The following is a 16352-nucleotide window of genomic DNA, read 5'->3' as shown; positions in this document are numbered from 1 at the left end:
GTTCAATAATGCTTTTCAAAAAATATGTCGTTTTAAAGATATGAGGCGTCAAATATTTACGATTTTGGCCCTTAAAATCTCTAATTACGTAACATATGACCTACTTTTTGATTTGATAAGATCAAGCTCGTTGAGATGAACATTTCCGCTTCTACAACTTATTATAAAATATTAATAGTTTCTGAGATATTCTCAAAAACATTTGGACCCTTCTGAACCCCTAATTTAAAGGGCCAGCCCGTTTTGCTTGATATCGTAAGAAAGGCCTTGTCATTTTAAACATTTTTTGCTCAACAAGTATTTAGAAATTCTTTACCGTTCTCGAGTTATCTCTACAAGAAATATTTAGGGGCCAAACTGTAGCTCCCTAACGGGGCCACATAGGGAAAAAACGAAATGTACATATTGTTTAGATTATCATTCTGAACAACTTTTGTTCAATAATGCTTTTCAAAATATTTGTCGTTTTCAAGATATGAGGCGTCAATTATTTATGATTTTGGCCCTTAAAATCCCTTATTACGTAACATATGACCTACTTTTTGATTTGATAAGAACAAGCTCGTTTAGATGAACATTTCCGCTTCAATGACTTATTACAAAATATTAATAGTTTCTGAGATATTCTCATAAACCTTTGGACCCTTCTGGGCCCCTAATTTAAAGGGTCAGCCCCTTTTGCTTGATATCGTAAGAAAGGTCATGACATTTCAAACATTTTTTGTTCAACAAGTATTTAGAAATTCTTTACCGTTCTCGAGTTATTTCTAGAAGTAATTTTTAGGGGCCAAACTGTAGCTCCCTAACGGGGCCACATAGGGTAAAAACGAAATATGCATATTGTTCAGATCATCATTCTGAACAACTTTTGTTCTTTATTGCTTTTCAAAATATTTGTCGTTTTCGAGATACAAGGGGTAAAAATTTTATGGTTTTGGCCCTTAAAATCCCTTATTACGTAACATATGACCTAAATTTTTATATGAATAGATTTGGATTGTTGAGATGAACATTTTTTGTTCTTTGACTTATACCAAAATATTAACGATTTTTGAGATATTTGATCTAGACTTTGAGCCATTCTAGATCCCTAATTTAAGGGTCTAGCCCCTAAATCTTGATATTTTCGAAAAGAACTCGTAAATGTGCACATTTTTTGTTCTACATGTCTTAACAAAATATTTGCAAGAAAAAAGATATTGGAGATCAAAGGTCAAAAATCGCCGAAATCGGCGAAAAATTTTGGCATCCATTTTTTCAGGTCCAGGCGAGCGTTTAGGCAAATCGCCTCCGGTAAAATCGAATCCCCCACAAATCTTCTAAAATGTTTACTCTATCTTGTGTATAAATTTTTAGACTTTAGCTTCAAAACTAACGGAGGAGATGTGTGGACAACAAGGCCCTTCAAAAAGTCACTAAAAGAGAGATAACTCCTGACCGGAAGTGACGTCAAGCACGTCACCAAAAGACATCTTTCCTGAAAATTTCGTGAAAATCGATCGAGAAATGGCTGAGAAAAACGCGTGTACTACCAAGGAAAATAATAATAATAATAATGAAGAAGAAGAACGCGAACAATAATAGTAAGGTCTTTTGCAGGAGACGGAAGACCTTAATAACGAGCTATAACTGTGTTGGGATGCCAACACAAATGTCTCCGAACACCTCCCCATGTCAGAAATGGTTCTTGATGCCAGATATGCACTCAGGATCCTCAAAGAACTCTAGAAACTAAATTTGGTTGAAGTCCGACGGACTTGATTTTTGGCCGCCATTTTCTTCAATGGCGGCCATTTTGAAACATTTGAAAATTGATTGGAAGGAAATACTGATGCTAGAAATGAATTGTGGACCCTCCATTTACCCCAGAACCCAAATATTGTAGAGATTTTAACACTTTGAAATATTTCGGTATATGGCGGCCATTTTGAAAATGGCGGATCAAAAAAAAAATTTTGATGGTGGAAATGGATTCGGGGTGGCCATATTACCCTAGAAATCGAATTTGGTTGAAATCTGACAACCTTGAGTTTTTGACGTTTTTTGGCCGCCATCTTGAAACGGCGGCCATTTTGAAAATTTGAAAAGTTGAATGCACCCCTCCTAGTGACCCCCTATCAGCTCACATAGTTTAAAGTGGATCTGTCGAAGCACTTTTACAAAATCGGTCGGACAAATTTCTCACTAAAGAAGAGGAAAAATAAGAACACCTCCCCATGTCAGAAATGGTTTTTGATGCGAGATCAGGATTCTCAAAAAACCCTAGAAACTAAATTTGGTTGAAATCCGACGGACTTGATTTTTTGGCCGCCATTTTCTTCAATGGCGGCCATTTTGAAAAATCTGAAAATAGATTGGAAGGAAATACTGATGCTAGAAATGAATTGTGGACCCTCCATTTACCCCAGAACCCAAATGTTGTACAGATTTTAACACTTTCAAATATTTCAGTATATGGCGGCCATTTTGAAAATGGCGGCTCAAAAAAAAATTTTGATGGTGGAAATGGACTCGGGGTTACTAAAATACCCTAGAAATAGAATTTGGTTGAAATCCGACAACCTTGATTTTTTGCCGTTTTTTGGCCGCCATTTTGAAACAGCGGCCATTTTGAAAATTTGAAAAGTTGATTGCACCCCTCCTAATGACCCTCTATCAGCTCACAAAGTTTGAAGTGGATCAGTCGAAGCATGTTCATAAAATCGAGCGGACAAATTTCTCACTAAAGAAGAGGAAAAATAAGAAGAAAATAATAAGAATAATAATAATAAGAAGAAGAAGAATAATAAGAAACGGAGAAAAAACAATATGTCTCCGACACTTTGTGTTCGGAGACATAATAAGAAACGGAGCAAAAGCAATATGTCTCCGACACTTTGTGTTCGGAGACATAATAATAAGAAACGGAGCAAAAACAATATGTCTCCGACACTATGTGTTCGGAGACATAATAATAATAATAGAGGAAAAGAAACATAAGAATCACTATAAGGTCTTCCGTTGAGACGGAAGACCTTAATAATAGAGGAAAAGAAACATAAGAATCACTATAAGGTCTTCCGTTGAGACGGAAGACCTTAAAAAGTAAAAAATCAACAATAAAATAATAGAAGGGTCTTCCGCTGAAGACGGAAGACCCTAATAATAAGAAAAGTGAAAAATCAACAATAGAATAATAGAAGGGTCTTCCGCTGAAGAAGGAAGACCCTAATAAGAATAAACAGTACAATCACTATAAGGGCTTCAGTCTGAAACGGAAGACTTTAATAAGAAACGGAGCAAAAACAATATGTCTCCGACACTTTGTGTTCGGAGACATAATAACTTTGAAAGTGAATGCTGCGTTATCAACAAGAGTGGAAAGAGCTCATTTTTAACATGGAAGTTAGAGCAAGAGGATATACTAAATCGAATATGATAAATTAGACTAACATTTTTACATGGATTTACATTTAGGCATTGTAGTGATTGTTATACGTAAATCTAAAAAAAAAAAAAAAAACCACCCAAACATCCAAGAGTTTGTACACAAGTACATTAAACACTGTATTCATCAACATGTGTGTATTGCACTCCTTGTGTAAAAACTCATATTTATACTGCAAAGGAAACTCTTCCGTTTGTCTGAATGAGACATAATACACATTGCTATGTTTTAATTTTATAAAACAGTTCTTTATATGAAAATGCAAATAACCTTAGCAAAAAAGCATAAGATTAGCAGCTTGTGTAGGAGTTCTAATATAAAAAAAAACGTAACAGAAGTGACTCGCAATAAATATATATACTGTAATATACATGTATACAGCATGTCAATGTATAAGCTGAATGAGAATCCCAAGCTGGGCACTTAAAAGTTACAAAAGTAATTTTCAAACGGTAATCTTTAAACCGCTGTTAGAAATAACAAAGAGGCATCTCGCCGAAAAACTAAATGCAGTTTTTATATGAAAAGTTCGTTCAGCGAAAACAAAATGTGGGGACAGGGAACAACGACAGTAAATCCATGTCCCCTTCCCCTCCTCTATCTTTTGTACGTTCGGAAATACATGTAGCATATGCCTGTCATTGTCAATTGTTTGTTTGAAATACAAACAAATTGAAAACACGATTACATTTCATTGTGTGTAGCGTGCTGTGGGCCGCAAACCATTTTACATTCATACTTGACACAATGGCAATGTTTATCTAACACTTGTTCTAACCATATGTATTTCAGTAAACAGCTCTCCTAAAATTCCAGGCAGTGTTTTGAAGACTTGAAACCGGGGCATTGTCTTCCGTAAACGTAGACCTATAATTTTGTACCTTTTATCTTTTCCCTCCCCCAAGATCATTATTTTCAGTCTCATTTTTGAAACTAAATAACGAAATCAAATTTGATTGGGTTGACGATGATTCTGAAGAATATCTTGGTCGTTTAGAAATAGTAAGGTAAGCCTAAGTTACACCGTTGAATCCTCTAAATTCCTGCATGACCGACTTATATGTATGATCGGGGGAGTAATCATTTACGCAATATCGTCCCTCTGAGACACTGTCCTTCTGTCCTTCGCTGTCAAAACATAATCGTGCACAAGGTGTTTCTCGTTCACGATCGTTCATGATCGACGCGGATCAGTTAATTTGGAATGTGGAAAACCCTCATGACTCGTGTAAAGCTTAATGACGTGGCTTTTCACCATGCAAAAGTATTGATTTTCTTGACCTCTAAGCGCTATGCGCAGGTAACAATGCAAATACACCCTTGCCAAAACGGTTGCATGTACATATTCTTATTCATTTTAGATTTTGAAATACGTAATAAACACTTTAATTATTACAGACGCAGATTCAAACGGGAATTTTAACTGAAGAATGACCTGCATTTGTGTCTCACTTTCCCCCAGAATGAGGACAAAAATGTCACTTTTTAATACATATTTTATCCACTGTTCAACGAACTGTATTTCCGAAGAAAAAAATGCCCCTGCGGATATGAATGTTATCCCCGTACTAGATCGGTTGCAAAATTACGACTACTTTACACACGACTTGTTTACTACAGCGATGCATAAATTTGCCTATAGGTGGCGATAAACCGGAAACGTGATGACGAAAGCAAAATCCAACTGGCGACAATATAGCGCAGCTACGCTTAGCGCTTTAAAAATGACATTGCATAGTTCATGACATGGACCGGGAAGTATTTAAGATACGGAGAGGGAATTATTAGTTATGTAGAGAATTAGAGGGGTAATACGGAGATATGGTGTCATTGAAAAATGATTTTGGACAAGGACCCCATATCTTTTTGTATTACCCCTTTAAGTGTCTGCATAACGAAGTTAGCCTGTCGATGAATTTGCGTATACATTAATTAAAGGCATATTGACCTTAGTCATTCTTGATGCTTTATTAAATGTACACTAATAATAAATAACTGCAACGTATTCATTCTTGAGATACTTTATGAAATGTACAACAATGGCAACATTGCTGCAATATTGAATCCAAAAGCGACGCAATAAAAACAAATTTCTCAACAAACTGTAAATTCAAAAATTCATTTGCTAATTTAAAATTTTCTAACCAATGGTGTCATGATAGCCGCTGATTAATTTCTAGTGACAGGGTATAAGTATTCTTATGACATCATAGTACGAATCCCGTGGGGATCCGGGTTAGAATAGGTCCTCAGTACCCCTTGCTTGTCGTAAGAGGTGATTAAATGGGGCGGTCCTTCAGAGGAGACCGCAGGAACCGAGGCCCCGTGTCACAGCAGGTGTGGCACGATAAAGATCCCTCCCTGCTCAATGACCATAAGCGCCAAGCATAGGCCTAAATTTTGTACCGGCAGTGGTGATGTCTCCATATGAGTGAAATATTCTTGAGAGGGACGTAAAACAATATACAATCAACCAATCAATCAATCATAGTACAAAACCACGTGGAAGGGGCATATTGGCAATTTTAGGTTAGTAAGAGGTATAATACCGTTGCATATTGTATACGATGGTCTCGAGATACGTGCGAGTTATTTCCTTTAGGAGAACTCTCGTACTTAGTAAGGCGCGAAACAACTTGTTTACATGCAGAAGTGGGTCAAATATTTATCACTGCATAAGTGCATGTGCTCATACTCAGTTTCATCACCTGAATTCGAGTAACACTCAAACTAAGTAAGTGATAAGTATTCAGGGGGTAATTAGATATATTATCATACATGAAATTTTTGTTATATTACGTTATTTCGTTGCTCGTTTGTATCATATTCAGGATATTACTTTCAAATATGACATTCTCTTTACGTTACCCTTTTAGTAAAACATTTCTCTCGATAGTATTTTGTATGTCCTATATTTATATATTTAAAGAGAAATCGCTTTCAATACATTCCATAGTCTTCCTCATTGACTGTAGGTCTACTCTGTCCCACTTAGGCATTCAAAGTCCCACTAAATGTGCCTCCTACACAGAAGAGCTCTTATCTCGATTTCAGCCAATGATATTTCAAGATTTTTTATCGAGCCAGGATGAAATTACATACCGTCTGCAACCAATGTCAGCAAATCGCTAATGGCCATTGATTACCTTTGTTAACGAATTGATTTTGGGTGGTAGTTATCTTGACTGTACTATCAAATCGACTTCTACTTTTAAATGCACGTGGTGGTACCTTTATGCTATCAACATCATGATAGTTACATTACAGGTATTCTACCGCTCTGCAAATAAGAAACGGGTTTTGTGTAATTATTATTGGATATGCTTCATGATCTTTATCAAGGGGTTTTTCCCAAGCATTTGGAAGGCTTTCAACCCTGACTTTCATATTCTGAAGCTTGAAGATATCAAGGAACTATCCCCGATAGTTCGGTTTAACGAGGTTGAGTGTAATTATATTTATTGCGTTTATCAAATGCAATTTTGACATTGCTCTTATCATTATTTTCATATGGATGCTGCTTTTCTGAAATAGCGAAAGCCTTGTGAATATAGTTTTGTACTCCACCTTAACATCTTCAACATAATTTTACGAAGAGAATTGGCAGTAATGTAACGTATCATAAAGAATTTTGTACCAAATTTACACGCGTTTTTCGCAGCCCATTTACCTTGCCCATTTTAAGCAAACGACAAAAAATGTCGAGAATTTTGCCATCAAATAATTGATGTTGAGACAGTATCTGGAGTTTAAGTTGCAATTCATCTATGTTCAATAAATTACTATTGCTATGTAAAAAAAATAAATGAATAAATAAACGGTGGTTTCTTAAGTGAAAAGGACAAGGGCAAGGCAATTTTCAACATTGATCTCCCTTTTGGCCGACTTGAACAAAGCACTTTATAAATACTGTAAGTTGGTTTAATTCCACGTTGTTAAAATTTCACGATTTGTTACAAGGGTACCAATCGCGATGGTTTTATTTTCACGCTATAAGATTATATACTTTTTAAATTTCGCGCGCTCAGTCTCGGTGATATGTCTACTTTGTCACTGAGATGACCCGCAGTCTACGACTAGTAGTATCAACTGCTGAGTAAAATTCACAAGAAACTTACGTTTTGTGTGGTCATTTAATGATTTCATTTTCAAGGTAGCCTTTGGAGAGTTAACATGTCTATTTTAAATTGGGTGAAAAACGGAAAGCTTGCGATAAAACCCCCAAATTCTATGTATCAACACGTACAAAATACAATGCCATGAAAACATATTTAAATCATCTATTTTGAACAATTTAATAAATGAATTAAGATCTATTATCTTCTCATTTATCCTTAGGTGCTAAGTAGGCGCCAATCAAAGGTGTCGGCGACAAGCGTCAAATAACTGTGGTACATGTAATAGCGGCAATGATGCCTGTATATTGCTCCCTACCCAACTTTTGTATCGGGGTCTCACCGATAAATGTCACCCCTCATACAACTTTCCTAAAGACTGGGATATATTTCACAGTGAACACCATTGGAGCAATGTAGAAATAATACATACACTGTAGATATATTGAGAAGATCACCGTCCCCCATGTTGAGCGCGTGCGAGACGAGTTGGATTTGCTTTTAAGGCAAATCTTTTGATGTTTATATAGCTCACGAAGACAAAGCATTACTTACTATGCTGGAGGAAGGGAATTCAAGTGGTGTTCGTCCCCACTGCGTGTACGAACAACCTGCAGCCTCTTGATATTCAGATTAACGGGCGATTTAAAACGCGTTTACATCCGAATTCCAGACATGTTATGCAAATGAAATAAAAACTTCTCTAGAAAAAGGTGTCGACATTGAGGATGTTGAAATCGACTTGCGGTTGTCGAAATAAAACCGACCCACGCTAAATGGCTTGTGCGAGCCATTGATATACTGGGTCAAGACAAGGAAGTAATAACAAGGGCTTTTGATAAGGCCCGTATATTATTCAATGCGACCTGCAGTGTAAAAGCAGTTAAGAGTATACAAGTACATGTATACTAAAATGTCATATTGTGTGTATGCATTCATATGTTAAATGATGTAACTATTCAATACTTTTCCCAAGCTGATCATAGTATCCCGTTCACAAAAATAAAAGTTATCTCTCTTTGTTTTTAATTATAGCCGCATTCAAATATTTTCACTTCATTATTCACTATGGGTTTAATTTCGCGAAGAAAAGATAAATCGTGAACATAGTGAAATTAAAACCATCGTGATTATTTCCCAATCTACAGTATCTTGGAAACGGCCCTGAATGTTTTTTAACGTTCTGATTATTATTATATCGAATTACACTGTACCTACTATCATGTACTTAAATAATATATAAGAAAATATTTTCTTTTCAGACAACAACAAAAATGCTGTAGTGTTGAGTCCCAAATGTCAAACCAACTTTGATAAGGCGGTCACTCTTTTCAAAACTACATTGAAGGAACTTTTGAATGGAAATATATCAATTAGAACGCTCAAAGAAATTCTGAAAGCCAAAGATAAAATAATAAGTATCAATAGAGTACTTAGTACTCGAGGTTCCCCAACCGACCCCAAGGATATTCACAAATGTTTTGAAATGAGAGAAAAAGAAATTGTGCGCATACAGGAAATACGAGAGGATATGCAATTAATCGCACAAATGATTGGTTATGTAGGAGGTATGTAATAATTTAAAATTTCGAATTACTTTTTTCTTCAAAATTTATGTTTGATTACAGTCTATAGAATTCCGGTGCTTGACTCTCCTATCTATATTTGCTCGTTAAGGTTTGCTATTTCTTTTTCAATGAAGTTGAAACCACAGAATTGCAATCCCAATTATCAAAGATGGTTAAATGTGAGGACGGAAAGATCGCAGATCTGTGTGATTTACCACACGAGGAATATCCACCTGATATAGGTCAATACGTTCCCATTGTAATTGGAGAAGACCTTATCCAAAACCTGTCAGACATCATTCCGCTCATAAAGCAGTATGTATTTATTTATTCTTATGGTGATACAGTGGTCTAATATTTTAGGAAATGGGATCTCTCCTAAAATGTTTGTAAGTGTGCCTTGAAAATCAATCCTGATTAATAAATAAACATTTCTTTAGCACAGCTGTACATAACGATGCCTGTCAATGTTATAGACTGCCGCATATGTATCATCAAAAGAACGTTTGCTAAACTAGAAATTTGCAAAACTTTACACAAATCAACAGCTTCGAATCCTAAGACTTTTCAAACTATACACGTCCATCATTCACAATTAATGGAGACTTTTTCACATCATATACAGCTGCTTCTTCAATAAAAATGGAATTGGGAAACATTCATATCTTTTGATCAATCATCCAAAATTTACTTTGTTCTAATCCTAAGCACAAATATTCCAAGTTTGATATTAAAATCACAAAGATGCTGGAGTTCCTCAATGACTTTATCTACTTAATCTTTCGAGATCAAGTCTTCCAGCAGTCTCTTTGAATTCACCGGGACACGAGCTATGCTCCTTTATTAAGATATTTGTTTTTGTATCCGTACGAGGCAAAAGTTATTAAAATCTTCTACATGAAAAGATGGAGAAGGTGAAGTCATCCCATTTGTCATAGAATTGAGTTGTTAGTTTGTGGTTAACGTCTATGTTCAATACAATACCCAAATATGACGAAAATATAGAAGACTTGGTGGTGTCTTTTATTTCAATCTTACTGGGGTCTATAATGTATTGAATGGACATATGAATATACTTAATATCGTTAATTAATAAAACGTCGTTGATATATCTAAATGTCAAGCTGAAACCTACTTCAAAGATATTTTTGTTTCTTTTCACGTAAAAGATTTTAAATACAATCTTCTTTTTATGCATATGATTTTTTTTTCTTATTCCTTATAATGATCTTATTAATTTTACAAATACAAGCTGTCATTAGGTTGAACACTGGATGTCGTATTTCATACCAATTGTTTGGTCGTTCTGTACACACTGATTTTGACTATGGGTTACTCCTTAAAAATAGGGCCCACAGCGGGTGTGAACGGTCAACAGGGGATGTTTTCTCCTATACATATCCCTGATGTATCCAGGGGTACGTGTTTACCTTACCCTAAGTTTTGTATTTAAGAGATATACCACTGCTATCTTTTCTTTTTCATTTTCCATAAATGAGCTATTTTTCAAGTCGGTCTCCGTGGCTGAGTGGTTAGAGCATCGCGCTCAAAATCACACGGCCTCTCACCTCTCTCGGTGCGGGTTCGAATCCTGCTCGCGCCGGTAAGTGAGAAAGTTTCCCAGTTTACTTTCGGAAGGTCGGTGGTCTCTTCCCAGGTGAATTGTATCTGGGTTCTCTCTTCCACCAACAAAAACTGGGCGCCACCATATAACTGAAAAATTGTTGAGTGTGGCGGAAAACATCAAATCAAATCAAATGAAGTCGGTCGTGATTTTTATACTCACAAAATCTTGATGGTGCTATAGAGAATTTGTCTATAAGTACAATATTCTTAACAAATTGATTTTTTTTTTCTTGATAAAGAATCATCCATTTAGGATATACAGCTTTTTTTTAACCCATCGGTCCCAATCAATTCAATTCTTCAAATTTGAATAAAAATATGGGGGAAAAAAATCAATGTTTAGTTTACTACATATGTTTATTTTTTGGTTTTCAGATTGTCAACAAATGCAGTTTTTCGTCAAATCTGGACCAACACTGGGCTCAGAGAATTAAGAGACAATCAGACAACCGTATCGGATTCCTCTGTTTTCAAGAAAATTTGGAAGAAAGCTTATACTGAATGGAAAAACATTTGTGCTTCGTTTACGAACGGAACTGTCAAATATTTCACCTTTGAAAGACTTTGGAAAGAATCAAATTGTGGAGACATACAAAGTTTTTTATCTCTGATGTCGAAAAACACAGATGAAATTTGGATAAATCAGCGAATAAAACAGTATCGAGACTTGGAATTGATGACGCAGTGCTCAAAAGCAGCGAATATCATTTTGAAAATCGTGGAAGAGTTCTACTTAAAAGGAGACTTTACTCCCATTCAAAGTTTAAGTGAAACGGTTGGACGAATTTCTAATTTTGATATAACTGAATAATGTTCTGATAATTCTTTGATAATGTGTAATTATGGCTTTGAACAACTTTTAAAAACATTTGAAACTTACCTTGAAATGTTTTAGGTACATATTGGAGATATTGCCCTAAATTCAATCGACCAATCAAAGCTGGAGGTGTGTAAAATTTTACATGGGATAACAGAGGAAAAGGTTGAATGTCTCCAAGCATTTATTGAGAGCAAACCGTTGATCGAATGGCTAAACAAAAACTTGAAAGGTAATTAACTCATTTCAGGCCATCTGAGATATACGGATAGTCTATTGCAATTTGTATCCATAAATCGTCGTTCCTCATAGGCCAAGCAATTGTATGGTGTATAAACATTTCTATGTCTACATTCATATCAGAACAGTGATGAAATTTCTGTGCCTTAGATCAAATGTTAAAAATGCTTTTTGATGAAAGTGAAAAGTAACATTTGAAGTTCGTTTTGTTTTTACAAATTAGGACTTTTTCGATATTGGTTTTCTTCATATCGTAACAACATAAACAAAATATGTAATGTTCGCATGTCGCACAAAATAATATTATCCGCCACATCTTGGTAAAATAGGTCATAGTACAGTAGTTTTAGTTTGTTTCTAAATATGAAATTCTAAATTAATAGCGAGCGAAGCTCGCGACACGCAGCGACGCAGCGACGCGACGATGATAACACATGTTAGTCACGTGATTTGATTTTCATCAGCTGAAAAAAGATGAGTATTACCCATAATGCTTCCGGAAAAATGTCGCCGTCGCTGCGGACAACCCCGTATATAAAACAAATAAATAGCTTGGAAAGTATTACAAATGATTTTAAATTCCAGACAGACTTCCCCACACCTTTGTATGTTTTGTGGTGGATAATTGCTTGATTTGAAAGAAAAATAATCGCAGCTAATGATGACGTCACAATGCACTGTTTACATCAACCACGTAAAATGAATTGCCTCAAGTCGTGTTGTAAGATGTTAGGGGTCTTCGATCGTCTCAACGGTCACATCGTAAACATATTGAAATTAAGAGTCAAAATCAGCAAACATCAAGCATTTTGTGAAAAATGTGGAACGTGAAAGTATTGAAATACTGTAGCCATGACATAATCTTCAAACAAATAGAAAATATTACATTGTACGTAATCCCAATCTTTAACGTGTGATAAGATATATATCAGCGTCTTGTGAATAAATTATCTATTGTATATTCAAGTTTGCCACATGTTACATACACTTCCTTTTATTTAGATCCTTTCAAAAGCCTGTAATTAATCTAGCTGAATATTATAATTTGATGCCAAGCTTACAATATTACATCAATACAATTCCCGTCCTTGTGATTAAAGTTGCATTAGTTAGCTGATTGTTCATCATGCATATCATGCTAAACACTAACCCTAAAACAGGAGGAGGGGTCACCAGGATTTACATCACTGGGTGGGCTGGGGTTTACCAAGTATCAAAAAAATTAAAACTGGAAACTCGATTTGAGGGGTTGCTATTTTTAGATGCAAAAACAAAGTGTTTGTATTTTCTGTTGCACTACAAACTCGTAATCTATATCCGCCGCTCCTTCAGTTGTATTATGACGTCAAAACATAGACCGTGACGTCTTATATGTAGCGTTTTGCCCCTTACTGACCCTTTTTAAAGATACATTCACAGGTGCATTATAAACACATGATAGATAGCAACAAGTTGTTTTGTGTAACCTTTCAATAGGGTTATCTTACTCGTTGTTAAGTACCACGATTCAAAGAAGCTAAAATTATCAATTTTCCTTTTGCTTCTTTTACCATATCAACCAGGACACATGTACATTATTTGATATGCATCTTTTTTTTCATACATACGTATATATATTTATATATATATATACGTTAAAGAACCTTACTGCTTGCTAAACGTAGGTCTAAATTGTTGGTAATTCACCTACAACTGGTGACTATTTTATATAAGTGAAAAAATATCGACAAAACGAAAAAAAAAGCCAAACAACCAGCAATCAATTCCTCTGAAGACAAAGGAGATAAATCAAGAGAATGTCCTTTAATTTAAATATAACTCGGGAAGTGTATCCATAGGGGTATGCAGTCTTTTTCAGCCCCCGTAAAAATCAACATTTTAAACTTTAAAAAGAAACCAGCTAAATTGTGTTTCATTTCATAAAATAGAAAAATGTTATTTCAGAAACAGAGAGCGTTACTTTAAATGTACAGATATATAGAATGGGTACATGCGTGTGTGTTATGTTTTCAAAAAGAAAAAGTATGTAAAAATACCGTAAATGACACGAAAACGTAATTCACGATAATTCTTGATTTGCGTCATTTGAATCAAATTAAGAATAAGAATTGAGTAGCATCATGAATCGTACACTAAAATATTGAAGCAAGAACGATTCTCAATTTTGATGGGCAGATAAAGTCCTTATCAGATATGATTACCAAATTTTGAAGCAATGGAATATTCATTACAGAGGACGAGATGAAAGTCTTCGTTGATCTTGCCACTATTGCAGCTGGTGAGGGTGATATAGAGGTTGCGAAGGTGAAATGTCTGCAGTCTGCAACAGCGGGCTATGGTCCTCTTATTTTCATTATGACGAGACCATGCAACTACGATGTATTCCTTAAAAAATGCAATCAAGTATGGGATGAATGCCAGACCGACAAGGCGCTACATCGGAAATTGGTAAATATAAAATTGAATTTGGAAATAAAATACATAACCCTTTCTATACAATTTCTCGGATCATTCGTAGAGACAATATCGCACTGTAATACTTACAATTCAGCGAAATACATTCTTTCGAATACTGAATAACCCATTGTGAAAAATATGCGCGCATTCAAAGAATGTACTTTAACTTTTGATCCAACTCAGCATTCAAAATGCGTAGAATTCGTTCCAGCCCAACACAGTTTGGAAAAGGTATTTTCTATTCCAAAGTGCATATTAAAGAATGACGTTAACTACGAAAGCCCAGAAGGTTCATTCGAGATTCGAAATTCAAAATACGAGATTCGAAATTCAAAATACGAGATTCGAATTTCGAAATTCAAAATCCAAATTAACCAATCAAAATGCAGGTCACAACAGATTAAAAGTTAGAGGGTACATGCAACTTAAAATATGACAGAAAGCTTTTTCTTCTAATATGTTTACCAAACAACAAAACATTTCTTCTAAAACTATAAATGTTTTGATGCACGTTTAGCATACAGACAGGCCCATAGAAAGCGGGAAGGAGGGGGACAGAAAACTTGTTCCAGCTCCCACATATTATCTGATAACCAGGTCAAATAATGACGAGTATACATGTACCTCATAATATACCTGAAAGTGAAGTCGTATATGAAGCCTCTTAAGCGATGGTACCCCTCCAACAATTGATTCTAGTTTGAATTTTTTTCAGTTATTTATATATAAACAATGAAGGAAATTCGAACCATGGATATATATTTATCTCGGATCTAAGTTGTATCTTTTTACATTTTTTTAGGATCCATGAAGCTTAACTACGTGCGTGATAACGACAGAATACTAATCTATCCACGTTTTAAAAAGGATCTTATCCATATTGATTCATATTAGCCTATATCAGCCTACGTACCACAGGAACCGGTAATTTTGTCTGTAATATAATAATAGTAGGGGTCTATACTATATCACCTCCTACCATTTATTAGGGGTGATATAGTATAGAACTCTACTATTACTATTACAGACAAAATTACCGGTTCCTGAGATTACACATACATGTACATGAACACAGAACATACATGTACAAATATGAATCAATGGGATAAGCTACTTTTTTAAAACGTGGATAAATTAGTGTTCTATTGTAGCTTCCTGAAACACACACACACACACACACACACACACACACACACACATATATATATATATATACATATATATATATATATATATATATATATAAAGAGATAACATAGATGGGAGAGAAACAATTATTCCTGGTTCGAATTTCCTCCATTGTTTACACTCAGGCGCATATAAAATATGAACGGGTGAGGAAGATATTTGTACAGGCATCTGAAGTATGGACACTATTATCAACACCCCCTTCTGATTTTTTTCTGCGGCGATAAATTCTCCGAAATGTCTGGATTCCTTGTCTATCCCATCCCTATTTCGATATATCTGTAATGCCAATCTCTAAAGCTTACAAAAAGCGTGAAGTGATTATATAAATCGAAATTGGGATAGGATAGGCAAGGAATACACACATTTCAGAGAAATTATCGCCGCAAAAACCAAATCAGAAAAAGGGGGGATGGGTGTTGGTGGTAGTGTCGATACTTCAGGTGCCTGTGGATATATGGTCAAACACTAAAATGGGTGGTTTGTTCCCAGTTAAGTTTCCCATCCCCTCCCCCTTTTTGAAATTGCCGACCGGCTACGGGTCTAGTTAAACACTCGATAATCAATACCGGTAATTACATTGTAATTTTCCCTTCATACATGTAGTTCACAGGTGCTTGGGTTCACCCCCTCGAATAAGCTACAAGAGTTGAGTTATAAGTATGTTTGTTGAACATTTCTTTAATGGATATAAGCAATGTCTTGCATACCCCACAAGTCCAAAATAAATGAAAATAATCCCTTTTTATAAATACCCTCACTCGGTATTTAGGGTATTCAATAAAAAGACTTATTTTAAGTTATTTTGGACTTTTGGAGTAGCCAAGACATTGTGACATGCATCAGAGAAATTTTCAACAAAAATAATTAAATATTCGGGTGGTGTTGGTGGGCGGGGGGGGGGGGGGGGTATG

At 35.3% G+C, this 16352-nt stretch overlaps 1 protein-coding gene across 1 annotated transcript in view; it reads left to right on the top strand.

Moving 5' to 3' along the window:
* Window positions 1-16352, top strand: part of LOC125676423 (E3 ubiquitin-protein ligase rnf213-beta-like) — a 357493-nt gene that overhangs the window by 229974 nt on the left and 111167 nt on the right. The window contains exons 19-23 of the mRNA XM_056160943.1: window positions 8805-9110; window positions 9245-9425; window positions 11112-11511; window positions 11632-11785; window positions 14027-14241. Coding sequence (XP_056016918.1) covers window positions 8805-9110; window positions 9245-9425; window positions 11112-11511; window positions 11632-11785; window positions 14027-14241 — 1256 coding nt within the window. The remainder of the gene's footprint in view (window positions 1-8804; window positions 9111-9244; window positions 9426-11111; window positions 11512-11631; window positions 11786-14026; window positions 14242-16352) is intronic.

This window comes from Ostrea edulis, chromosome 3 (genome assembly GCF_947568905.1).
Source record: "Ostrea edulis chromosome 3, xbOstEdul1.1, whole genome shotgun sequence".
Classification (NCBI taxonomy): Eukaryota; Metazoa; Mollusca; class Bivalvia; order Ostreida; family Ostreidae; genus Ostrea; species Ostrea edulis.
The sequence above is the reverse complement of the archived record's forward strand: the minus strand, read 5'-3'. Positions and strand labels throughout refer to the sequence as shown.